We start from the raw sequence: 25,799 nt of genomic DNA, 5'->3' as shown, positions 1-25,799 counted from the left end.
CCCCCGCGGTGCACCGAGGGCTCCCTTTTCTCCACACCCTCGCCAGTGCTTCTTGTCTTTTTGATGACGTCATTCTGCCAGGTGTGAGGTGATTAATCATTGTGGTTTTGATGTGCATTTCTCTGATGATTAGTGATGTGGAGCATCTTTTCATGTACCTGTTGGCCATCTGTGTGTCTTCTTTGGAAAGATGATTATTCAGTTCCTCTGCCCATTTTTTAAATTGGCTTTTTTTTTTTTGCTACTGAGTTGTGTGAGTTCTTTATATATTTTGGATAATAACCCCTTATCAGACACATGGTTTGCAAATATTTTCTCCCATTCGGTAGCTGCCTTTTTCTTTCTTTTTTGCCGCACGTCTCGGCTTACAGGATCTTAGTTCCCCGACCAGGGAGTGAACCTGGGCCTATGGCAGTGAAAGCGCTGAGTCCTAACCCGTGGACCACCAGGGAACACCTGGTACCTGCTTTTTCATTTTGTTGATGGTTTCCTTTGCTGTGCAGAAGCTTTTTAGTTCAGTGTAGTCCACTTGTTTACTTTTGCTTTTGTTGTCCTTGCTTTTGGTGTCAAATCCAAAAAATCATTCAAGACCAATATCAAAGGGCTTCCCACCTCTGTTTTCTTCTAGAAGTCTCACGGTTTCAGGTCTCACGTTTTGCATTGATTTTTGTTTTTGGTGTAAGATAGGGGTTGAGGTTCCCTTTTGTCCATGTGAATGTAAAGTCTCTACTTGCACTATTGAAAGTAGGTCTGTCTGGACTATGTTTTTTTCCTTTGATTTATTTGCCAATCCGTAACCTACATCACTCTGTCCCGATCACAGGCACACCTCGGAGATGCTGCGGGTTCAGTTCCAGACCAGCAACATAGTGAATATTACAGTAGAGCGTATTACAGTACACACTTTTTTTTTTTTTTTGGTCCCAGTGCATCTAAAAGTCATGTTTATACTATAGGCTATTAAGTGTACAATAGCATTATCTTATAAAAATAATGTATATACCTTAATCAAAAGATGCTTTATTGCTAAAAAATGCTAACCATCATCTGAGCCTTCAGCGGGTCATAGTAGTAACATCAAAGGTCACTGACCACAGATACCGTAACAAATACAGTAGTACTGAAAACGTTTAAAATACTACGAGAATTACCAGAATGTGACGGAGACAGGAAGTAAGCAGATACTGTTGGAAGAATGGAGCCTGCAGACGCACTGGATGCGGTGTCTGCAAAGTTCAGCAAACCAAGGTGCGCCGGTACGGCTGTGAGACTAAACCCTGAAACCAGGTCGCGTTGTGCTCAGACCCTGTTTCCTCCAAAAGCCGTTTCACCTTTTCTGTGTCCTTTGCATTTCCCTGTAGATTCTGGAATCAGGGCATCAGTACAGGAAGCCGCGGCCGGAGCCCTGCTGGGGTTGCCTCCGGTTTGTTGCTGAGTTTAGGGCGTCGGCATCTGCACAGCGTTAGGTCTCCTGGTCCCTGGTGTTGCGTCCAGGTGTCCGCAGAGCTTGCGGGCTCTCAGGGTGTAGATCTTACACATGTTCCCTTAAGTTTATTCCCAAGTATTCCATGCTCTTATGCTTTCGTAAACAGTGTTGCTGTTTACTTCGTTGTCTGATTGTTGCTAGGATATGGAAATACTTGGTTTTTTGTATATCGACCTTGCTAAATCCACTTGTTAATTCCAGTAGCTTTTTTGACGATTCTCTAGGATTTTCTGTATGCATAACTGTGTCATGTGTGAGTAAAGACAGCTCTACTTCTTCCTTGCCCTTCTAAGTCTGTGCTGAGAGCCTGGCTGGGGTCTCAGCAGTGGGAGGGGACATCCTTGCCTGTCTCTGTCAAGGGAAAAGCATTCATTCTTTGAACACTAAGTGTGATGTGAGCTGTGAGCTTTTTGTAGATGCCCTCGTAGAAGTGTTCTGGTGCTGACTTGTTTACTGAGGCCTAATTTATATGCAGGAAATTCACCCATTTATGTGTCCAGCTCTGTTGGTTTTGACAGGCGTCTCCTTGTTCCTGCCCCATCAGTGATCTCAGGGTCCTCTGCTCAGGGTCACCCAGGCCGTCCAGGCGTGGTCCGGCTGCGTCTTTTCTGGACCTTGGACCTCGGAGTCCTCGGGCTCACATGCTGGTTGTCAGAACGCAAGTTCTTGGCTGCAGGACTGAGGTCCAGCCGGGGCTCTGTCTGCTCCCAGGGGCCCCAAGCACACAGCCCTCTTCTTGAAGGCCAGCAGGAGAACCATGCACGGTGTGATGTGATCGCGGGAGTGGCTTTCGTGAGAAGCGAGTCACAGGTTGCCCAGGGGGTGGGGTTCTGTGAGCGAGCGAGGCTGGGGTGCGCACCACTGCACCGAGATTTGCAGACCAGCTCTCGGGGACACCCGGCCCCTCTGTCCCTGCCGTTTGCCGTTTCCAGAATGTCGTACGGGTGGATTCCCACGGCACATGGCCTCTGGGTCTGGCCCTCTCCCTGGTGGAGGGAACCTCTGGGGGCTCGTCTGCGGTGTCACGTGTTTGTGTTGGTTGGGTCATCACTGCTCCGTCGTGTGGATACCCCTCAGGCTGCTCCTCCATCCACCGCAGACGCACTTGGGCTGTTTCCAGGTGTTGGCGGTTAGCGCAGCTTTTGAGAGCATTCATGTCAGGCTTTGGGTGGATGTGTCCTCATCCCCTGGGGCCGCGTGGTGGTGACTGGCAGCTTCATGGGAGGCTCGGCCATGTCCCTGGCACACGTGTCCCAAGCATCTGGAGAGTCCTGGCAGGAGGGCAGGTCCAGTGCTGGCTGCTCCTTTGTGGTGGGGAGCAGGGTCCTGGTGTTGGACCATTTCAGTGCTCTTGTAAATGGCATTTTTTCCCCTGATTTAGATGCTTGATACATAGAAATAGTTACTTTTTTCCAACTAATTTTTTTTTTTTTTTTTTTGCTGTACGCGGGCCTCTCACTGTTGTGGCCTCTCCCATTGCGGAGCACAGGCTCTGGACACGCAGGCTCAGCGGCCATGGCTCACGGGCCCAGCCACTCCGCAGCATGTGGGATCTTCCCGGACCGGGGCACGAACCTGTGTCCCCTGCATCGGCAGGCGGACTCTCAACCACTGCACCACCAGAGAAGCCCCCAACTAACTTTTAACTCTGTGACCTGTTAAACTCACTGACTAGATGTAGCATTTATTTGTGAGTTCTCTTCTCAGTGGACACGATCGTGTCATCAGCACACGGTCCCCTCCCGGCCGGGCCGCTGTGCCTGCCTTGGTGGAGAAAAGCTTCCAGAACCCAGGCTCCCACGGGCGCTGGTGCTCAGAGCTCTGTCCCTAGTCCACCAAGAGTGACCTGGATTGACGTTAGGCTGTGTTCAGTGTTTTTCTGCATCTGCTGAAATGCCCCTACAATCTCTCTTGTACTTACTGTAGTAACATGGTGGATAATCTGATTTTATGGGCCATTGTTGGGCCATCATTACTGGTTTGTAATCTCACGCCTGCTTCAGCACGGGGCGTTGTGCTGCCGGTGGTCGGCCTGCACTGGCCCATAGGCTGGCCTGCATGTGTCCCCAGAGCCTGCCCCCGACCATCTGGCACCGCTAGCATCTGTGCCTGTGGGTCTGTGTCTAGTGTCTGGGGGTTTCCTGCTTATTTTCATTCTGTTTGCCCATTGCCCCTTGTTCCTGATGAGTTTTTGTTTGGGTTCCAAACTCTGTATTTGCAAACCTGCCTGAAGAAATGCGTTGAGGCTTCAGAGCCCTCATCTGGAATCACTCGGTCCATTTGTGGGAACGAGGGTGGTTCGGGGCTGAGCTGCAGCCGCCAGCCTCTCCGAGTCTAGCCCAGCCTCCCCTGCAGTGACCCTCGCCCTGGGGTGCAGCCCTCAGGGTCCCACCTGTAGCAAGGAAGGTTCGCAGGGCCCTAGCCCCCCGGCCTCATGCCCGCTGTGCAGCACAGCTAGGAACGCCAGCCGCTGAGCTCGACCCCCGTGGAGGAGCCTTCCCGGAGCGTCCGCTCCTTCACAAGGCGTTTTCTTTGTTGCTTTTTCTGAAATGTTCTGTCAGGCTGTCTCGAGTCTCCGCAGACCAGGCAGCTTGCCTGACCACAGGTCGGCACTCTGATTCTCACCAACATCCTTTGACAGATGGGGCATGTGTGGACGCTGTCCAGGGAGGGGCGGAGGGGGCGTTCCTGGGGGCCCCAAGGGGGCCCCACACAGGCCTCTCCATGTTCCCCGCTTACCTGTCTGGGAGGAGCTTTCTGTCTCCAGACTGCTCTGGCTGGTGCTTCTGTAAAAACACTGCAGATTCCAAGCCCATTTCTTAATTATCAGATTCTAAGACGTGGAGTTACCCTGTCTGATTGCTGTGCTTGTTTCTCAGCTCCTCCCCTGAGCAGCTCCTGGACCCCTGCCAGCCCCTGGCCCCCAAAGGGACATCTCTCCAATGGCCACCCTCTCTCCTCCCGTTGCTGCGACTGCTGCCTTTGACCCCTGGCCTTTCCGTCTCTTCAGCCCCGCACACCGGGCTGTGCCCCTGGGAGGGTCCTGGCAACCCGAGTGCCGCTGACTCTGGGCCCTCAGCCCCGGCCCCCAGCTGTGTGGGTCTCCTGCTTGCTCTGGTCCACTCCTCCTGGGCCCGAGCAGGTAGCCCTCTTCAGTCTTACCCCATGGGTCTTTCGTTCTGGGCACGTAAAAAGCCACGGATGCAGCACGTCCCCCGGCCGTTCCAGCTCAGGCCTGTGTGTCCCCGAGTGTTGGCATGTCAGAGTGCCCATACCCACTGGGCCATCTGCCCGTGCCTCGCTCCCCCACCCACCATTTGAGGCATCAGGAAACTTTCCGGTTCTGCCTTCCAGGTATTTCCTGGGTCTGATCACCTGTCCTCATGCTGCTGAGTCTGTCTCTCTCCTTGCTGTTCTGAAACCTTCCAAACACCTGCTCTGTCCCCATCTCCTCCCGCTTCAAGCCTCTTCTCGAGTCCCCTGGTTAACCCGGGTGCCCTCACGCCCTCAGCCTCTCAGAGTCACGATGTGGGTGGCTCGTGTGGGCGTGGGGCTCCCTCCCCACAGTATTTTTGCCTCAGAACCAGGTGTGGGTGGTTTCTGGATCAGAGAAGCTTTAAAAAGGCAGCACATACATCTGAAAGGACACATCTTAAAGACCGAGAAAGGCTGCTTGTCGCAGGAGGGACGCAGGGTCCTCATAGAGGGGAATGGTCAGGTCTTCAGGATGGGTGGCCCCCACTTGGTGCAGGCCGGTGACCAAGGGCTCAGGACATAACTCCTGGGAAGTGTGGGCAGCATGGCGGGGGCCCAGGGCCAGGGGCCAGTGGGCAGAACCCCCTCTTGTCCCCCAGGAAGCCTTGGTGTCCCTGGGGGGCCACCTGTGGGTCCTGCAGGCTCTGGGCGGGGTCTCCATGCAGGACCCTTACAGGGACTCCCCTTAGGGACCCAGGGGGGAGGGGGTGTCTGGGCCGCCTCGCGCCCCTGGGTGGTAGAGGCGGTGTCCGCAGGGCCCTTCGCTGCTTGGGGTCCAGCCCCGGGCCTCCTTCCTTCGTCACACGGGCACCTGCTTCTCACCCACCCCTTTCTGCTGCTCCTTTAGTCTCTTGTTCAGCTTAGGAAAAAAGAAAAGAGAAAAAGTGAAAACATGTTTCACTTCCTCCAAGGATTTCTTACTCTTGTCTTTATGGATAAAGACACAGAAAGGGGGAGAAAATCAGTATAGTTGAGGCTCTTCCCTGGCCCCTGGCCCCCTGGCCGCTGGCGTGAGGGTCAGACCGCAGTGGCCGACGGCATGGTGGTGCTCCGGGGGGTCTGCTTGCTGCTCGCTCAGGGGTTCGGTTCTGGGTGGGTGTCCTCGCCGTGTGGCCCCTCTGACTTTGGGTCGATCTTGTGCTCTGGATCCTTCCAGAGAAAACTCTTTCCCACGGCTCGGATGGTTAGACCAGGCCCCTTTCTCACGGTCAGCCCAGCCCCTTCTGCCCTGTGTTGTTACCGCGGCAGCAATGCCAGAGGCATGGTTGGGACCCCGGTCCCGGGGCTCCTCTCTGTCCTGAAGGGTCTGTGGTTTTCTGAGTCCCCTCGTGAGCGACCTGGCAGCTTCCCTCCCGCTGTCCCACTGCCCCTCAGCCCCTCAGCTCCCAAGCAACTCTGCCCCGCTGCCCCTCTGCCCCTTTGCCCCCTGCCTCACTGCCTCCCTGTCCCTCTGCCCCTCTGTCCCTCTACACCTCTGCTCCTCTGTCCCTCTACCCCTCTACTCCTCTGTCCCTCTACTCCTCTGCCCCTCTGCCCCTCTGTCACTCTGCCTCCTGTCCCTCTGTCTCTTGTCCCTCTGCTCCTCTGCTCCCCTGTCCCTCTGCCCTCCGTCCCTCTGTCTCTCCACCCCCCTGTCCCTCTGCCCCCCGTCCCCGTGTCCCTCTGCCCCTCTGCCCCCCGTCCCTCTGCCCCCCGTCCCTCTGTTCCCCTTTCCCGTCTGTCCTCCTGCCCAGTGCCCCCTGCATCTCCCACTCCTGCTAAGTTGTATCCCTGCTTCTCCATCACCAGGTCCCTGGGGAGTTGTGCTGCCCAGTGGTCCTTACAGGACCATGTGGCCCCTTAGCCACCCCACGTGGTTCCCATAATGCTGTCCTCCTCTGTCCTGGTGCTGACAGCATCAGAGCGTCGGATGGGACGGTGCCAGCCACATAGATTATCCATGTTTGTGCTCGTTTTCACCCCTGGAGTTGAAGCCCCAGGAGGGAGGGGGAGGAGAGGGTGGCGTCCGCTGCGTGGCAGTGGCGGTGCCCACGCCTGCCCTCCTGGGACGCTCAGTGCGTGTCTCCCCCAGGATGGAGAGCTGTACTGCATCGATGCGCGTTTCTATGGCAACGTCAGCCGCTTCATCAACCACCACTGCGAGCCCAACCTGGTGCCTGTGCGCGTCTTCATGTCCCACCAGGACCTGCGCTTCCCCAGGATCGCCTTCTTCAGCACCCGCCTGATCGAGGCCGGGGAGCAGCTGGGGTAGGTGCCCGCCAGGCGCACGCGCTACCTGCCCCAGACTGGACGGCTCGGGCGGGGCTCGGTGGGCCCGGCTCCCGGGAGGTGCTGGTGGGCCCGGACCCCCGCCCAGCTCTGTTCTCCCCCCAGGTTTGACTACGGGGAGCGCTTCTGGGACATCAAAGGCAAGCTGTTCAGCTGCCGCTGTGGCTCCCCCAAGTGCCGGCACTCCAGCGCCGCCCTGGCCCAGCGGCAGGCCGGCGCCCAGGCCGCCCAGGAGGACGGGCTGCCCGACACCAGCTCCTCCCCCGCCGACCCGCTATGAGAGAGAGCCACGGCCTGGGCGCCCAAGCGGATGCCGTTCACGCTGCGGTTCGGGGAGAAAAGGAGAAGCGCACACGACGACGTCTGAGGTCCCAGCCTGGTGCTGGCGGGGCTGGGCTGCGCGGTGGGCGCTCTGGGACTCTGCACTGGTTTCGCCCGTGAGTTTCTGATGGTGATTTTGTCGTTTCCACGTTTCTCGTTTCCCCTCTGCTCTCCGTCGTTCCTGTCCCACCGCTGGGCTTGTGGGCAGTGTCCTGTCGACCCAGACCCCTCCGTGTGGCCCCGCCAAAGCCACCGTCACCCACCCGCAGCCCGAGGGGCTGGTGCCGGCTCCTGGGGCCGCGCAGACCCTGTCCCCACCGCTCCTGAGAGGTCAGGGCCGAGCTGCCACTGACCTTGGAGAAAACGTGGGTTTGCTTTTTAAAGAAATCCTATATCTAGTCCTATATACCAGACCTCTAACGTGTTTCTTTTCGAGGAAGCGGTCTGGGGGTGCAGGAGGGCCACGGCCCACGGAGGACCCACACCTGTCCTGCGAGTGCCGTGAGGCCGGTACCTTCTGTTGATTTCTAAGCCACACGCTCTGATGATGAATAAACTGATTTATTTTCTACCATTATTGGACATTAGGACAAACAAAAAATAAAAAACAGAAAACACAGACAACGGTGCTGATTCTGGTGTGGTTTCTACTCACCATGTGAAAATAAACTATCAACTGTATAAAGAGAACAAAGTGATTTTAGAATAAAATGCAGGAGAAAACTTTTTTTAATATGTTAGTCTTGTAGTGTGAATAAATTTGCCATCACCTTTTGTGTGATGGCCTGCCAGGTCATATACTTTTTTTTGGCATATACTTTTTTAAATACTGTAATTAGTGCAGTAACAGTGGGTTTTTTTGTGCGACTCTTCTAAAACATTCATAATGCAGTCATGTTTATTTTTTCTGTTGAAATGTTTTTGACAAGTTCTAAGAGCAGTCTTTTGGCTCAGACCATTTCTTGTTCTGTTTTCAATGAAATCAATAAAAAAAAAAAAAAGAAGTACTTTAAATGAGGTTTCATCATGGTATCATGTTTCAACTGGTTTCTGCAAAATACCCGTGTTTCCCTTGGGGTGCGGTGCTCGTGGGGTCCCACACGGCCCCGGGGACCAGTGGGCAGGCCCAGCCCTGTGCCGAGTCGGAGAAGGTGGACCTGACACCCCCACTCATCCCTGCGGAGAGGACGCGGCCCGCCCCTCCCCAGGCAGCCTGTGCGTGCGTGTGCCTGTGCGTGTGCGTGGGGGGCACGTCTGTGTGTGCCAAGCTCTCTGGAGGCTGACGGAGGTCTGGAATCAGATCTGTGTCTGGACGTGGTAAGGCTGGGCCCTCTCCTCCTGCCGGAACCTCCAGTCCCAAAACTCGTCGGGAGCCTCCGAACACAAGAAGCAGCTTGAATGCTCTATTTTTTATACACAGACGTCATTCAGTTAGACATTTTCAGACATTTATCCAGAACCTGCATTTTGCAAACAGCGCAAACAGGGTGCCTTCCCTGTGGACGTGGATAAGGCCCGATGTGCGGAGCCAGGAGCCTGAGCTGTGACTGGTCCGCCCGAAGAGCCCTTTCTGCCCGGAGGACTTGGGCTGGGTCCTCAGGGCTCACTGCCTTTCTCTTCTGAGGGCAACAGGACCACAGGAGGGGCTGTGCTGGTGGGGAGGGCCCACCTGCAGCTGGTTTTCAGGCCCTGAGACCCGCCAGCCCTGTGTGCCTTCCCCCAGCCCAGCCCTCGGGCTCCAAGCCCTGGGGAGTGCAGCGGACGAAGGTCCCTGTGTGTTGGCGGTCCACCTGTTACGTGCTGGGCCAGTGCTGGTGTCCAAACAACTGTCTGTTGAATCAAGACAGTCTAGTTGCAAACCTTTAGGGTGCTGGGGAGGTCTGTGGGGTGAGGGCCCCCACGAGGTGCCGTCTCGGCAGTGGGTGCTGGGCTGCTTCCTTTGTCAGCCTGTCCTGGGGGCTGTGTGGTGCTCCCCCACCAATCCTGCTGGCAGGCCTGGGGGATGGGCCTGGGTCTCTGTTCCATGGGACGCTGACTGCAGGTATGAGGCTCTGAAGGGCTGGCCGGTGGGTGGGAGGCAGGCCAGGGGACTCCCACGGTGGCGGAGCACACGTGGCTGGAGCGTGAGGGTCTCACCCGGCTGTACTTACTCCTCAAAGGCAAACCTGTCACCGCCTCCCGCCTGCCTGGGGGTGTCCCCCGCCCTGCCAACTTTGGACAGTGGGCCACTCCCACCCACTCTTCCTGACAGCTGCATCCGTTTCCACGGGGCCGGAAAGAATTCTGAGCGTCGTCTTTTTCTACTTGTGCAATTACCCTCTTAGAGAAGAGACCAAAGGGCACTGCAGAGTCACATTTTGGAATCTGTCGCCAAAACCCCATTCCTAAGACGTGCGCTGATTTCTGCCTCCTCGAAGAGGGTGAATTTCCCCACGTCCAGCACTGAGCACTGTCGGACTTCTTTTTCTAATGTCTAGAGGAAAAATGATCAGTGTGCTACTTCACACTTGTTTGGTTACTGATAAACGCGAATGTCTGTCTTATTTATTACAGGTGGGGCTTTCCTCCTGTGTGAATTGCCTTGTAAAATTTTACTGTGTTGTTTATATTTCTCTTATTGATTTGTATGGGCTCTTTATATATTGTAGCCTTTTACCCATGCTGAACCTAAATTTTTATGTGGTAAAATCTGTCTTGTGATTTCTGATTTTGTACTGTATTTAGAAAGACCTCCACCTCCAAATTATAAAAATATTCTCCAGTACAATTTCCTAGTATTTTATTTGCAAGTTTAGCTCTTGAATCCAGGTGGAATTTATTTGGTATATAGTTTAAAATAATAAATATAAGATTTTTAAATTGAGGAATAATTTATATACCGTGAGATGCATGGCTCTTTTGCGTACAACTCAGTAAGTCTTGACCAATGCCTTTGCCTGTGTAACCCATTCCTTATCGAGACACAGACTCTTCCCATCCCCCTGGGAAATCTCTTCCCCTCCTTCCGAGCTGGTCCCTGCCTCCGAGACGCATTCATTCCGTGTTCTATACCTCATGTATGCGGGACATGTAGGTTACTCTTTCTGTCCAGCATCTCTTGCTTAGCTGTGTTTTGGTTCACATTTCATAAAGCACTGGTTCATGCATCCTTTCTATTGCTGAGGAGCATTCCACAGTAGGAATGTACCAAATTTGTTTATCCATTCTCCTGGGCGTGCACATCTGTGTTGTTTCCAGTTTGGGGCTATTATTAACAAAGCTGCCGCGAGCATCCTTTTACCAGTCTGTTTGTCTCAGGTAAATTCCTAGAAATGGACTTGCTGGGTCAGGCTGAGTGTTGGTCTTTTTAATCTGCCTGTCCTGGTGGCATCTCACTGTGGTTTTGATTTGCATCCCTTGGTGACTCGTGCTGGGCACCTTTTAGAAACTTGTTGTCCACCTGTGTGTCTTCTTTTGCCCAGTGCCTGTTAAGTCTTTTGTGCATTTTTTAATTGGCCTATCTTTCCATTACTGAGTGTAGGAGTTCTTTACATGTTCTAGTGCACGTACGTCCTTTGTCACATAGAAGTAGTTAAATATTTTCTCTCATCTGTAACCTTTCTTTCATTATCTTAGGAACAGTTGAAAATTTTGAGCACGTCCAATTTACCTTTTTTCCTCCTTGGTTAGTATTTTGTCTGTCAGTGTCTTTGCTGCCCCAACGCTGAGAAGGTATCCTCTTGCTTTCTTCTAAAGCATGATAGTTTTAGGTTTAATATTTTGGCATATGACCCATCTTAAACTAATTTTCATCAGTAGACTGAGGTAGATAGAGATACACTTTTGTTTTTCTGACGTGGGTATCTAGTTGTTTCAGCTTCGGCTGTAATTTTCTGAGAAGATTGCCTTCTCCCGTTGAGTTGTGTTGGCTCCTTTGTAGACCATCACCTGCCGTGTGCATCTTTATTTCCGGGCTCTTCTTTTCCATAGATCTGGTTGCCTGTCTTTATGCCAGCATCATACTGTCTTTATTACTGTCGCTTCATTTTAAGTATTAGAGTCACGTGTAGTGTAAGGCCTCCGACTTTGTTCTTATTCCTGAAGATGGTGACAGTTGTCCCTCAGTGTCCTTGGGGCCCTGGTTGCAGGACCCCCTGTGGATACCAAAAACCCACAGACGCTCAGGTCCCTCACGGCCCTCATATCTACGGATGTGGAACCCGCGTGCACGAGGGCTGACTGTATTTCACTCTTTTGGCTCTTTCTATTTTTATATAAATTTTAGAATCAGGCTTCCCTGGTGGCGCTGTAGTTGAGAGTCCGCCTGCCGATGCAGGGGACACGGGTTCATGCCACGGTCCGGGAGGATCCCACATGCCGCGGAGCGGCTGGGCCTGCGCATCCGGAGCCTGTGCTCTGCAACGGGAGGGGCCACGGTAGTGAGAGGCCCGCGTACCGGGGGGAAAAAAAAAATTTAGAATCGACATATCAATTCCTACAAAAAAGACTAATGGGGTTTTTTAAGCTTTAAAAATCATCTTTATCGAGATAACATTTATGTATCGTAAAATGCACCCATTTTGTTTCATGTGTTTTGGCAAATGTCTATACTCGTGTAGTCACTGCCACAATCAAGACATAATGACCGTCTTCATTACCCCAGAATCCTCTGGTGCCCCTTTGTGGTCCACCCTGCCTGCCCCGGGAGATACTTATCTACCCTTGACACTATAGATGAACATCTCCTGTTCTAGAATTTTCTATAATTGGAATCACACAGCATACTCCATTGTATCTGGCTTCTTTGGCTTAACATAAAGGTTTTAAATTTTGAAACAATCTCAAATTTACAGAAAACTGCAAGCACGGTACAGGCAACTTTTCTCTTTAAATCATTGGGGAACAAATTGCCGCCTTGATGCTCCGTCATCCCTGCAAACGAGGCTGTTCTGCTGCGTGACTGGACGCACCACCAGCTCCGGGACGACGTTGCTCTGACCGGGCACTGACCATCAAGTCCCAGGCAGCTCCCGCCCTCGGAGCAGGCGGGCCCGGTTCAGCCTGCTGTTCTGTGTGGTTATCGTGTCTTTCGTCATTTCTGTCCGGAACAAGCCTGTCTGCCTGGTTTTCATGGCCTCGGCGCGTGAAGATGACGGTCGGTTTTCGTGTAGAACGTTCTCAGTTTGTTTCCTCAGGATCAGGTCCAGGGCTGCATCTTCGGCAGGAACATCGCAGAAGTGGTGCTGTGTCCTCCTGCGTCCTATCAGGTGGCCCACAAGTTGGGTTTGGTCCGTTTATTGATAATGCAAACTTGAATCATTTGATTGAGATCCAGCCACCTTTCCCACCAGCTTTGTTTTTCTCATTGCAGGAAACAGATCCCATCCTTTTCATGCTTTCCGGTTACTTGTGGGCGTACGGACTCATGACTTTCTACTTCATCCAGCGGGTTATAGTCTGTTACTCTCATTATTCAGGTGCTAAAGATGTCAAAGGTTGGACTGGTGGCACCTTCTTGAGATTGCCTCGTTTGCTCACTGAGCACGTCTTACTTTGTGGCACAAGGCGTCCCGGGCTTGTTGGTACCTTGCCTGCCCCCGTCCTGGAACAGCTGAGTTTTCTAAAATCTAAATCCACCATTTTGCTATTTTCTGCCTATCTTGTTTGTTCTTTGTTCCTTTTCCCCCTTCTTCTGCCGTCTTTTGTATTGAGTGTGTTTGTATAATCCATCGTTCCTACTGCGTTGGCTTATTAGCTCTACCCTTTTTGTTTTCGTCTTTTAGTAACTGCTGTAGGACTTACATTCTGCATCTTCAGCTGGCCAGTCTGCTCTCCCGAGGTGCTAACCATATTACAGCTGATGTAAGAACTGCACAGCAGAACAATCCCGTTTCCCCAATTGTCATCCATTTTAGTCCCTATAGTTTATACCCCAAGTCGTCGTTATTGTTTTTGCTTTATTTAGCCAATTACTGTTATTAATCGTAATTTGTACCTTGTCTACTCATTTTCTCACTTGTTTCTTTTTCTGTATTCAGTAACAGCTTTATTGAAATATAAGCACATACCATACGATCCCATATCCTTTTACAGCTTACCATTCGGTGGTTTCTTAGCATGTTCACAATTACATGCAACCATCATCACAATCAAATTTAACGTTGTTGCGACCCCAGGAAGAAACCTGGGCCCATTAGCAGCTGTTTCTCCCCTAGTCCCCCCTCCCCCCAGCCCCAGACAACCTCTAATCTACTTTCTGTCTATGCAGATTTGCCTATTCTGGACATTTCATATAATACTGCGGTCTTCTGTGGCTTTTTCCACTGAGCATCATGTCTTTGAGGTTCATCCGTGTTGTACCATGTGCCGGTCCTTCCTTTTTCTGGCCAAATGATAAATATTCTGTTATGTGGATGGGTTGTCAGTTCATGTGGATTGTTTCCACTCTTTGGCTCTTATGAGTAAAGCTGTTATATGCATTCACGTATTTGTTTTTGTGTAGATGTCTTTTGGATATATACCTAGGATTGAAAATGCTGGGTCGTGTGGAAACTCTCATTTAACCTTTAAAAGAACTGCCAAGCTGTATCCAAAACCGTCTTACAGTCCTCACCAGTAGTGTATGAAGGTTTTGATTTTTCCACATCCTCATCAACACTTGTTATCTGTAGTTTTTACTTGAACCGTCCCAGTGGGTGTGAAGTGGTACCTCACTGTGGTTTTGGTTTGCATTTCCCTGATGACTAGTGATGTCAAGCATTTTTCAGTGTTCTTATTATTGATCATTTGTGTGTCTTCTTTGGAGAAACACGTATTCATATCCTTTGCCCAGTTTTAAATAGAGTTCTCTTTTTATTATTGAGTGGGAAGAGTTCTTTTTTTTTTAAATATATTCCAGATAGCGATTACTTGTCAGATATGTGATTTGCAAATATTTTCTCCCATTCAGTAGGTTGTCTTTCCACTTTTTTGATGGTGTCTTTTGAAGCACAAAAGATTTTAATTTTGATGTACAGTTTACCCATTTTTTTCTTTTGTTACTTGTTCTTTTGGTGCCATATTTAAGAAACTGTTGCCTAATCCAAGATCACAAAGATTTATACCTTGGTTCCCTTCTAAGAGTTTCATAGTTTTAGCTCTTACTATTTATGTCTTAGCTACTATTTAGTCTTTGACACATTTTGAGTTAATTTTTGTATAGGTGTGAGGTAGGGGTCCCACCTCATCGTTTTGCAGGTGGACATTCAGTTTTTCCAGCATTGTTTTTTTTTGCTTTTTTAAAAAAAAATTTATTTATATATTTATTTTTGTCTGCGTTGGGTCTTCGTTGCTTGGCTCGGGCTTTCTTTAGTTGTGGCAGGCAGGGGCTACTCTTTGTTGTGGTGCATGGGTGTCTCATTGTGGTGGCTTCTCTTGTTGCAGAGCACAGGCTGGCGCGCTGGCTTTAGTAGTTGTGGCCCACGGGCTCTAGAGCGCAGGCTCAGTAGTTGCAGCGCATGGGCTTAATTGCTCCGCGGCATGTGGGATCTTCCCAGATCAGGGCTCGAACCCTGATCTGTGTCCCCTGCATTGGCAGGCAGATTCTCAACCACTGTGCCACCAGGGAAGCCCCCAGCACCGTTTGTTAAAGAAGCTATTCTTCCCCCGTGGAATGGTCTTGGCACCCTTGTCAAGGATCAATTGGCCGTAGATGTTGGGTTAATTCCTGGACTCTAAATTCTATCCCATTGATCTATATGTCTTTTCTTGTGCCAATATCATACTGGTTTAATGAGTGTAGTTTTGTAGTGAGCTTTGAAATGGAGAAGTGTGCGTACTCCAGTTTTTTTCTTCTTCTGAAAGATTTTTTTGGCTATTCTAGGTCCTTTGAGTTTCCATATGAACTTTAGGACCAGTTTATCAGTTTCTACAAAGAAGCCAACTGTGATTCTGACAGGGATTGTGTTTAATCTGGCCAATTATCTTTTAAAAAATAGACTTTTTAAAGAATAGTTTTAGATTTACAGAAAAATCGAGAAGATAGTGCAGATTTCCAAATACATCTTATTAGCATCTGGTATATTTGTTATAATTAATTATTTAATATTGATACATTGTTATTGACTAACGTCCATAGCTTATTCAGATTTCCTTAAATTTTACCTAAGGTCTTTTCTATTTCCACGTTTCCTTCCATGATATCTCATTGTGTTTAGCTGTCAGGTCTCCTTAGGCTCCTCTTGGTTGTGGCAGTTTTACTTATTCCTGATGATCTTGACAGTCTAGAGGAGTACCGGTCAAGTGTTTCTTAGGATGTCCCACTATTGGAATCTGTCTAATGTTTTTCTTATGATAGGACTGACGTTATGGGCTATTGGGAGGAAGACCACAGAGGTAAGGAGCCATTTTTGTCCTGTCACATAAAAATAATCCTATCAACATGATTTATGACTTGATGTGGGCCTTGATCACCTCACTGAGGTGTGCTTGTCAGATTTCTGGCGCTCTTTCCTCCCTTTCCATCCTGCTTCCTAGAAGGAGGGCTCTAGGCCCTGCCACACCTGAGGTCTGGGGTTAGGTCCCCTCTCCTTTGGGCTAGAGTATCTACATGAATTATTTGCAATTCCTCTGCACTTGAGATTTGTCTCTTCTGGCTCATCTATGCATTTGTTTCAGTCATTTTTGTCAGCACGGGCTCACGGGTGGGTGTTTATTTACGTATTATCTGCTCAAATTGTTGCAGCTTTGGCCATTAGGAGCCCTTCCTGTGGCTCCTGTTTACCACTGACACCCTCATCAGTGTGGGTTGTGTTTGTGTGTGCCTCCAAGCACTTCCTTACTTTGTGGCACTGTGAGATGCGTCAGGCTCATTTTGTTTATTTTCTGCCTGAATCCTAGACTTAGCCACTTCTCCATGGAGCCCTGATTTCTTTCATTGGGAGATGGTGTTAGAAACCAAGATCTGGGTGCTGGGGTGCTTGTTGCTACTGGGGTGTCTTTTCTTTTTTCTTTCTTTTTTTTTTCGCGGTACGCGGGCCTCTCACTGTTGCGGCCTCTCCCGTTGCAGAGCGCAGGCTCAGTGGCCATGGCTCACAGGCCCGGCCACTCCGCGGCATGTGGGATCTTCCCGGACGAGGGCACGAACCCGTGTCCCCTGCATCGGCAGGCGGACTCTCCATCACTGTGCCACCAGGGAAGCCCTGGGGTGTCTTTTCTGAAAGCCCCTCTCAGTTGACAGGGGAAAGAAATATATGTGTGTACATATACACAGATCTACAAATGTTTCTGTATGTACCTATCTGTGTCTACATTAGGATAAATGTAAGTTCACACTGATGTCTCCAAATGTAATTCCTCACAACGTGGATCATCATAGCCTCCTGTCCTTGCTTACCTGTAAGCTTTTGCTCCAGCCGTGAGAAACCCAGCCCTCTCCACCGTCTATTTACGTAGTTGTTCAGTTCCAGGATACATGCATAGCTGTATCAGAGTAACCAGTAACCAGTTCCCTATGGGAAACAACCTTATTGACCAGAGACAGTGTTCATGTGCAGCTCCATTTGCTTTACTCTTATGGACCCACTCATTTCCAAGGTTACTTAGGTTAGCCCCTTCCCCCACCCCTTCAGTGAGGTTGTCTCCTACGTTGTAATAGATGATCTTGTCACTGTCTGCATTCCTTCCTGGGGTCTTATGGCCTCATAAGTGACTTTTTTTTTTTTTATCGGCATGCATTTAGATTCATTTTTATGCTGTAAAATCAAGAAGTTCAGTTGTCTTTTAAAGAAGTTAAAGAATGAGAGAAAAGGTATTTTACATTTATATACATTTACAATTGCTGGTGCTCTTCATTCCTTTTTGTAGATCGAAATTTCCAACTACTGTCATTTTCTTTAGCCTGGAAGAACTTAAATAAACATTTTAAGCACAGATCTTTCTAGCAAAGAATTGTCTCATCTTTTGTTCAAAAGTATCTTCGTTTCACCTTTCACCTTCGTTTCAGCACTTTCAAGGTGCAATCCCATTGTCTTCTGGACTGCTTTCTTTCTGATGAAAAATCAGTGGTTGTTCTGCAGTGTCACATCTTCTATTAAGCCCATCCAGTGAAATTTTCATTTTAGATACCATGATTTTCCATTGTAGACGTGCCATTTGGTTCTTTTATAGCTTCAGTATCTCTTTTGAGATTCACTATCTGTTATCTCATTATATTCATGTTTTCCCTTAGCTCTTTGAACACACTTATACTGGCTGCTTTTAATCTCTGTATGTTGATTCTGTCATAGCTGGTTTTGTTTCTGTTGACTGACCTTTCTCCTAGATGTCACCTTTCTACACTTCTTTTCATGTCTGATCAGTTTTAATTGGATGCTGGACAGTATGAATCTTGCGTTAAGTGTCTGGATTTTGTTTTCTGTCTCTGGAGAGTATTGGGTTTTGTTCTGGCAAATAATTACTTTACTTTTAGATCAAGCTGATCATCTCAAGTCTTGTCTTTTGAAGCTTTTTGGGGGAAGGTGTAAAGTAGCCTTTATTCTAGGACAAGTTTGACTCCACACCGTCTTACGGTGTGGCCTTTCTGGGCCTCTGCTGAGTTGCCAGAGTCTTCAGCAAGGTGTTCTGCTCTACTTGTTAGGACTCGGGTGACCCCTTGTCCTGCGTGAGTGTGGCATTTGTTCAGGTCGCAGCAGCTCGGCACCCCTCCCACCCCCATTTTGTGGCTCTTACTGTGCACACGCACGGGTCCTGTTCGGCCAGAGACTCCAGGGCACTCCTGTGTGGATTTCTGGAGCTCTTTCTCTGTTCGGTCCTTCATCTCTGGTGTCTGCGCCTCAAATTCCACCACCTTTGCTTCCCTGAACTCTGGCCTCTGTCTTGTAATCTCGACAGGAGGACTTTGCTCTGCTTGGCGCCCTCACCTTTGTGCTACGATTGGAACACTGTCCCCTTTGGACAGGCCAGGGTGAGTGTGAACTAGTGTGCTTTGTGTTTTTCTTTTTCCAGGAATCTTTTTCCTGCACTTCCCGTTGTCTAATGTCTGAAAATGGTTTCATATATATATTTGCCCAGTTTTACACTTTTTATGACGGGATGGTTATCTAGTACCTGCTACTTCATTGTGGCCAGAAGCAAAAGAATAATAGAACTTTATTTTCTTCCAACTTGAAAGCCAATTATTCTAATACCATTTATTGACAAATCTTTCCTTTCCCACAAATCTTAAATCTCATCCACTACATTTAGGTATACACACACACTCCGTTTTATTCTGTTATACTATTCTATTGCTTTATTCTGTTCCTCTATGTATTCTATTTCCTTATGATTTTATGTTTTTAAATTTAAAAAGTCAATTGTAAATACAATACAGAAAGGAAAAAAGTTAAAACTCCACTCACTTTCAGTGTCTTCCTTAGATTAATCACTGTTTCATGAATATTCTCACAAACATTTTATGTAAAAATATATATCGATAAAAGAATAATACGTAATATTTTTAAAGCTCTTACTGTTTTTTAACAAACATAGTGCTTACCACGTCCAGGTACTGTTCTAAAGTGCTTCACGTACATGATCATTTAATTCTCATGAAAATTCTATATGGTGGGGGCTTTCCCCACCTTAATGGATGATAAAAAGGACACTAAGGACCTTGCCCAAGGTCACACAGCTCCGAGTGGCAGAGCCATGGTTGGGACCCCAGGCAGCACGATTCAGAGTCCATACCCCCCAGTGCTGTTTCCTCATTCTCATAAATAATCCCATTGGGTCCATAAAGCTTCTAAGCCTTTGTTTGCCCACCTAAAATCCTGTCCTATTGCAAGTTCGTTCATGATTATCTGTGTCTTTCTCTGTGAGGCAACTTTACATGTCCTTTGCTTAGTTTCAGTGGAAATGTTAATCTTTTTATTATTGATCAGAAAGGGCTCTTTGGAAATAAAGAAAATTCATCCCTTGCCTTATGCATTGACAGTATTTTCTAAATGTGTTTATTTACTTTGTTTATGATGGGTTATTAAAAATATATATCAGCTTCTGGGTTCTTTTTTACTTCTGCCTTTCTAGAATTTCAAATTCTTCTGTAATCCACTTTGGCAACCTTTTCCGTTAAGCTGGTCGTTTTCAGCTTGTGGCCGTGCGGTGTTGTTGGCAAGGCGGCCCAGGTGACTTCACTGTCAACCGCACGGAGCTTCTGGCCTTGCTGTCCCTACACTTTAAGATTAAAAACCCTGTTTGCTGTCCTGTAATTTGACTTTGTATTCCCATCAGTATGTCTATTCTTTTCAGGGTTGTATAGACTACACAATTTGATTTTTGTCCATTTTTATGTTGTTGGGACTGTTCTTTTATTCTTCTCTATTTGTCCTCATCGTTTTATTTGTTCGTACTTCCAGATTAGCTTTTGTTACAAATTTGTCAATTTCCTTCCACTCATCTTTTTAAAAATCCCAGTTCTCCCGGGGAAAATGTCTAGAAACAGATGGATCCCCAGGTCTGAAGCTCAGGAGAGAAATCTGTACTGGAGATAAAGATTTGGGAACTACCAGTATAGAGCAGGGCCCTCACCTGGGGATGACTCTGCCCCCAGGGGACACTTGCAAGATCTGGGGACAGATTTGGTGTCACAGCTGAGGATGATATTGAAGTCAGAGGTGTCCAGCAGGGATGCTGCACAGCCCACAGTGCACAGGGCAGCACCCCAAGAGGAATGCCCTGTCTCCAACCCTGGGATGGAGAAATAATTGAAACGGGGAGGGGCAAGGTTGCCCTGAAGGGTCAGGGCAGTGGCAGCATCCTGGCCGGCAGGGAGTCACCAGTGAGGCGGCGTCTGGCTGACATCTGAGGGGTGGACCCAGTTGTCCGGGCACAGGGACAGCACAGGGACAGCAGGTGGCACCTTTGAGGGACCTGTGGGCCAGCGGGGCTGGCTGGCGCTGAGTGAGCAATGAGGCCAGAGCGGCAGGCAGGTTTGGCAGCCGTGAGAAAACCACGAAGGGCCCCAGGTGGACTGTGATGTGGTCAGGGCTGCAGAGGAGGACAGGTGTGGGAGTGGGACAAGGCCCTGTGTTCACAAGGTGGCCGCCACCACTGGCTGAACGACTTGGAAGGTGACCGCGGTGATGGAGAGTTAGAGGGGCCCAAATATCTTTATTTTTAAAAATTATTTACACTTTTTATTTAAGTTGTTTTATTGAGGTAAAATTCACATAACATAAAATCTACCGTTTTAGTCATTTAAAAATGTACAATTCAGTGGCTTTTTGTGTGTGTGTGTGTGGTACGCAGGCCTCTCACTGTTGTGGCCTCTCCTGTTGCGGAGCACAGGCTCCGGACGCGCAGGCTCAGCGGCCATGGCTCACGGGCCCAGCCGCTCCACGGCATGTGGGATCTTCCCGGACCGGGGCACGAACCCGTGTCCCCTGCATCGGCAGGCGGACTCTCAACCACTGTGCCACCAGAAAAGCCCTTCAGTGGCTTTTAATACACTCACAGTGTTGTTCAACCACCACCACTATCTAATTTCAGAAAATCTTCACCCCAAAAAGAAACCCTGTACCTATTACCAGTCACTCCCCACTCTCACCTCCTCCATTGGCACCACTAATCTCCTTTTGTCTTTGGATTTCCCTATTCTGGAAACATTTCATGAAGCAGAATCATGTATTAGGTGGCCTTCTACGTCTGGCTTCTTTTACTTAGCATGATGTTTTCATGGTTCATCCAAGATACAGATGGGATTAAATGTACCAGGATTTTCTTAGATTTTATTACGTGACGATGAATATACATTATTATTATTAGAAATAAATTGGGAAGGAGTGAGGAGAGGCTGGCAGAGCTGTCAGACTATGATGCAGCTCTAACTTCTAGTGACGAGAAGGGACAGAAGGCCAGTGGGAACACCCTGATCGCTGAGCATCTGCTCTGACTTGGTGAAGCCGCTGCAGAGTCCAGGACCCTCAGCACAGGAGCAGCGGTGGGCTCAGCACAGCAACAGGCCCTTTGCCAGTCGTGCTGCGGGGCACACTTTCACAGCAACCACAACTGTCTAAAATAACAATAGTGTAGCGCGCACGCGTGTGCGCGTGTGTGTTTTTAAAGAAAGGCTGGAAATTAATTAATCATCCAACTGAGAGAGCAAATAAACCTAAAACAAAGGAGAAGAGAGGGAATATAAAGAGCAGATACTAATGAATAGAAAACATATGGGGACTTCCCTGGTGGCGCAGTGGATAAGAATCCACCTGCCAGTGCAGGGGACACGGGTTCAAGCCCTGGTCCAGTAAGATCCCACGTGCCGCGGAGCAACTAAGTCCGTGTACTACAACTGCTGAGCCTGCGCTCTAGAGCCCGCGAGCCACAACTACTGAGCCCGCGAGCCATAACCAAAGGCCATGCACCTAGAGCCTGTGCTCCACAACAAGAGAAGCCACTGCAATGAGAAGCCCGCACACCACAGCAAAGAGTAGCCCCCATTCACCGCAACTAGAGAAAGCCCGTGCAGCAAGAAAGACCTAATGCAACCAAAAATAAATAAATTTATTTAAAAAAAAGAAAACAAACATATGATAGAGACAATCAGTGAAGCAAAAAATTGGTTCTTTGAGAAGATTAACAAAATGGCAAACCTCCGCAAGATTGAGAGAGGGGGAGGGGGAGAGAGGGAGGAAGGTGGTGGGGAGGGGGAGAGAGAGAGAGGGAGAGGGAAGGGAAGAGAGAGAGGGAGAATACAAAGGGCATACAGCCACAGTACAACATAGATTAAAAAGATAGCATGAACAACTTTAGGCCAATACATTTCTAGAAAAGTATAATGGAAAGAAAAAAAAAGTATAACGGAACAAACACTGACCCAAGAGGAAATAGAAAACCTGAATAGTCTTATGACTCTTAAATAGCCAGCAATTAAAATCACAAAGAAAACATCAGGCCCAGTTAGTGAGTTCAGCTGAACTTTCACAATACAGATTCTCTATAGAAATGCTCCCCAAGGCCACCATAACTTGATGCCAAAATCTGATAAAAATAATGCAACAGAGGAAAACCACAGGGCGATGTCATTCAGAGACCAACCTGCAACAACTCGACAGATTATTAGTCAACCAGGTTTCAATAGTGTATAACGACAATAATCAGTCATGACCACATTTGATTTACCACAGGGATGAGAGGTTGGTTTAACTTTAGGAAACCAATTAGCATAAGCCACTACCCTAACATAAAGGAGAAAAATATGATCATCTCCAGTGCAGAAAAATGATTTGATAGAATGCTTCACCTATTCATGATAAAATCCTAGACGTTAAGACTAGAGGAGGATTTCTTAACCTGGTTAGGGGGTATCTATTTTTTTTAAAAGAACATAGCAAACCTCATAATGGTGAAAGGTTGGAAGTATTTTATTTAAGACGAGGAACAGGACAGGGTGCCCACTGTCCCATTTCTGGACTTCATTGTACCAGCTAGCACAGGAATACACGAAAAAGAAACAAAACATCTAAGAATTGAAAAAGAAGAAATGAAGCATTTTTCAATGTTATCTACATAGAAAACAAAGAAATCTAACAGTGAATTATTAACCAGAAAATGTAGCAGTATTGCTATGTGCAGGGAACTGCACAGAATGCGGGCAACAGAAAATGTACCCAGGTGGATCCCTTCGTTATAGTGTGAAAACATGAAACCCCTAGGAATAAATCTCATATAAATGTGCAGGACCTTTATGGAGAAAATTATAAAACTTTACTGAAATAAACTAAATGAAGATATATATTTTGCTCATGGGCTGGAAGTCTCAGTATTACAAAGGTGTAATTTGCCCCAAATTGACCTTTTGATTCCATGCAACTCTTGTCGAAAGCCCACTGTATGTGTTTGTATAATGCGACAAGTTGATTGTAAAAATTATGCAGACGGGATTCCCTGGCAGTCCAGTGGTTAGGACTTGGTACTTTCACTGCCTTGGCCCAGGTTTGATCCCTTGGTCAGGGAACTAAGATCAGGCAAGCCACACAGCGGGGCCAAACAAACAAACAAATAAATAAAAACTACACAGACCAAAGGTAAAGAATAGCAAAAATTCTCAAGAAGAAAACCAGGTAGGAATATTACCTTATTGTAAAGCTTTAGTAATTAACACAGTGTAGTATTGGCACAGAGACAGACAAATAGATCACCTGAGCAGAATTGAGAGCCCAGAAACAGACCCATATGTTTACAGAGTTTTGATATGTGACAGGGCTGACTTCGCACGGGGGAAAGGATACCTTTCAAAAATGATGTTCTGACAATTTAATTACATAAAAAAACAAAGTGGACTCCTGCCTGCCTCACTTCATACAGAAACATTAGTTGCATCTGGTTTAAAGTGCAAAAAGCCAAAACTGCAAATCTTAGAAGAGAAGATAGGAGACTATATTCTCAACATTCCAACAGTATACAAAAGGGCGTCTTCATAATGACAAATGAAGGAAGAATTTTCTGTGATTCAAAAAGCACAAAACATAAAGGAAAACTTGAATATGTTTAGATGCATTATAATTAAGAACTTCTGCATATCAAAGAAGATTTTGCAACACATATCTGACAAAAGTTCACACCAGAACATATAAGAACTGGTACAAGTGAATAAGAAAAAAATGATCCAGTTGGAAAGTGGACATAAGATTTGAACAGGCACTTTGACCAAGAGGAAGATTAGATAAGTAATAAATATGTGAGAAGTTGCTCAGCTTCCTTAGTGATCAGGGGAATGCAGATTAAAAGCCATAGTGAGACGCTTTAAGTATCCACCAGGTTGACAAAAATACCGATCACACCAGAGTGTTGGGGGAGTGAAGCCACTGGGACCTGTGAGCTGTTGGGGAGTGTGATCGGCCCACTGGCACTGATGGGGCAGCATCAGTCTCACGTGTGGCCCAGATACTAGGAGAACTAAATTAGATGTTCACCGCAGGACTGTTTGAAATAGCAGAAAATGTAAAGCAGCACAAACTTCCATCAAAGAAGAATGGACAAATTAATTGTCACACCAAAGACTAATGTGTGTGGTGACAACAAATGATTCATGTATGTGCAATGGTGGGCACACTGTTAAGGAAAAGCAAGTTGCAGAAGAATATCTACAACTCGGTTCTTTCTGTGTATGTGAAGGTAAAAGTGTGTAAAACTGTATAGATATTGTGCAGGGGTACAATAGAGAGAGGATCATAAGTACAGGATTCAGGACTGGGGAGGCCTCTGTGGGAAGTGGGGATCTGGGAGGGGCACACGGGGGCTTTGCAGGATCTCCTGGGTCTGTTTCCTGGCCTGGTTGGTGGGTGCACAGGAGTTTGTGGTATTGTTATTCCTTAAGCCTTATACACATTTTATAATATGCATGTACTTATTGTTTGATTTTAAAAAGTAAATACGGAGGTGGGGGCCATTAGGTAGGGTGTCAGAAACAGGTGGCAGGCTGGAGAGGTGTGTGGGGCCCTAATTCAGAAGGGAGGGGCTGCCCGGTGTTTGAACGCTGTGTGGATGCAGATAAGTTGGAAGTACAGGGGTCCCTCTCCTTCATGGAGTCATTCCTGGCCTCATGTACTACTTACCCTTATTGTTTTAAAAATTAAGTGTCAATTCTATATGAAAATGAAAAATTACTCCAAGTTTTCCCTCCCCAATTCTCCATGTGGGAACCCAACACCTAGTGGCAGAGGTGGGACTTAGAAAGGGAGGTATATCCCATTTACAATAGCATCAAAAACAATAAAACATTTAGGAATAAATTCAACCCAGGTGAAAGAACTCTACCCTGAAAACTATGACATTAATGAAAGAAATTGAAGAAGACGTAAATAAATGGAAAGACACTGCACCCCCCACCCCCCCCACTGACCTCCTGTTCATGGACTGGAAGAGTTAATATTGTCAAAATGTCAACTACCCAAAGCCATCTATAAATTCAGTGTAATCCCTATAAAAAATTCCAGTGGCATTTTTGGTAGAAATGGAAAAAACAGTCCTAAAATTCATATGGAGCCACAAAAGACCTTAAATAGCTAAAGCAGCCTTGAGGAAGAATAAAGCTGGAGGCATCACACTTCCTGATTTCAAGCTATACTACAAAGCTACAATAATCAAAACAGTATGACTCTGGCATACAAGCAGACACAAAGACCAATGGAACCGAATCAAGAACCCAGAAATAAACCCATGCGTATATGGTCAGCTAATATTTGACAAGGGGAAAGGATACTTGAGTACTCAATGGGGAAAGGTTAGTCTCTTCAATAAATGGTGCTGGAAAAACTGGATATTCACATGCAAAAGAATGAAAGTGGGTCCCTATTTTATACCACTCACAAACGTTAACTTGAAATGAATTAAAGATTTAAATGTAAGACCTGAAACCATAAAACTCCTAGAAGAAAACATAGGGGAAAAGTTCTTTGACACTGGTCTTGGCAAAGATTTTTTGGACATGACACCAAAAGCACAAGCAACAAAGGCAAAAATCAACAAGTGG

At 47.7% G+C, this 25,799-nt stretch overlaps 1 protein-coding gene across 6 annotated transcripts in view; it reads left to right on the top strand.

The window, feature by feature from the left end:
* Positions 1-10,097, top strand: part of EHMT1 (euchromatic histone lysine methyltransferase 1) — a 147,814-nt gene extending 137,717 nt beyond the window's left edge. For all 6 annotated transcript variants that reach the window (XM_027104128.1, XM_027104129.1, XM_027104127.1 and 3 more), the window contains 2 exons: positions 6,813-6,988; positions 7,115-10,097. In XM_027104128.1, the coding sequence (XP_026959929.1) occupies positions 6,813-6,988; positions 7,115-7,289 (351 nt within the window). In that variant the 3' untranslated portion in view covers positions 7,290-10,097. The remainder of the gene's footprint in view (positions 1-6,812; positions 6,989-7,114) is intronic.
* The last annotated feature ends 15,702 nt before the right edge of the window (positions 10,098-25,799 follow it).

This window comes from Aethalodelphis obliquidens, unplaced genomic scaffold (assembly GCF_003676395.1).
Source record: "Aethalodelphis obliquidens isolate GAN/ISIS:26980383/991018 unplaced genomic scaffold, ASM367639v1 scaffold7, whole genome shotgun sequence".
NCBI lineage: Eukaryota > Metazoa > Chordata > Mammalia > Artiodactyla > Delphinidae > Aethalodelphis > Aethalodelphis obliquidens.
The sequence above is the reverse complement of the archived record's forward strand: the minus strand, read 5'-3'. Positions and strand labels throughout refer to the sequence as shown.